At 61.1% G+C, this 756-nt stretch overlaps 1 protein-coding gene across 1 annotated transcript in view; it reads right to left on the bottom strand.

The window, feature by feature from the left end:
* Positions 1–123: 123 nt before the first annotated feature.
* ETH_00037290 (uncharacterized protein) overlaps positions 124–756 on the bottom strand; it is a gene marked incomplete at both ends in the record, with an annotated part of 1,757 nt that continues 1,124 nt past the window's right edge. The window contains one exon of the mRNA XM_013374715.1: positions 124–445. Within this exon, the coding sequence (XP_013230169.1) occupies positions 124–445 (322 nt within the window). The remainder of the gene's footprint in view (positions 446–756) is intronic.

The following is a 756-nucleotide window of genomic DNA, read 5'->3' as shown; positions in this document are numbered from 1 at the left end:
CTGCAAACCCCACCCCCCCGCGCGCAGCAGCAGCTCCCTGCGGGCGCGGCAGGCGCCGTGCGCGGGCTCTCCAGGGCAAAACTAGGGTTTAGGGTTTAGGGTTTAGGGTTTAGGGTTTAGGGTTTACGAGTCGACTGCAGCGAGGGCCTGCTCCCGGGCCTCCGGCTCGGGGTCTGTCTGCGCTATGCAAAGGGCCTGCTGAATTGTGAGGTTATAACCTTTTCCTTTTTGCTTCTGTTTGATGTGGAAGGGCAGCACGCGCTGCAGCAGCTGCTGCAGCGCAGCAGCAGCAGCGCGCGGCGCTGCTGCTGCTGCTGCTTCCTCAAACCCTAGCCGCAGAAACAAACCCAAAGACGGCCCCGAACCCTCCTGCAGTCCAGCAGCAATTGTCGAGGGCCGCAGCGACACTAGGCTTCCCAAAACCCTAATCCGCTCGCCGTACAGCCTGCCCGCACACAAACCCTCATTTAGGGTTTAGGGTTTAGCGTCCGCCCCTTGCGATTTCCGCCTCGCCGCACGCGCACAAACGAACTAGGGTTTACGGTTTTGCTTCTCGGACAGCCCCAGCTAGGGCTTGGCACCGCGACTGCGACGGAAATCGGGGTCTAGGGTTTAGGGTTTAGGGTTTAGGGTTTGGGGCATTAGGCGCGCTGCTTCGGGATTCGCGGAAGGGCCGGGTTTGGGGTTTAGGGTTTAGGGTTTAGGGTTTGGGGGGCTCTGTCGATAAAGGGGCTGCTCCCAACCCACCCAAGGCCC

This window comes from Eimeria tenella, genomic scaffold, assembly GCF_000499545.2.
Source record: "Eimeria tenella Houghton genomic scaffold, Eth_scaff2222, whole genome shotgun sequence".
In the NCBI taxonomy this organism is placed as follows: Eukaryota; Apicomplexa; class Conoidasida; order Eucoccidiorida; family Eimeriidae; genus Eimeria; species Eimeria tenella.
Note: the sequence above shows the minus strand (reverse complement) of the source record. Positions and strands in the feature narration are given on the sequence as shown.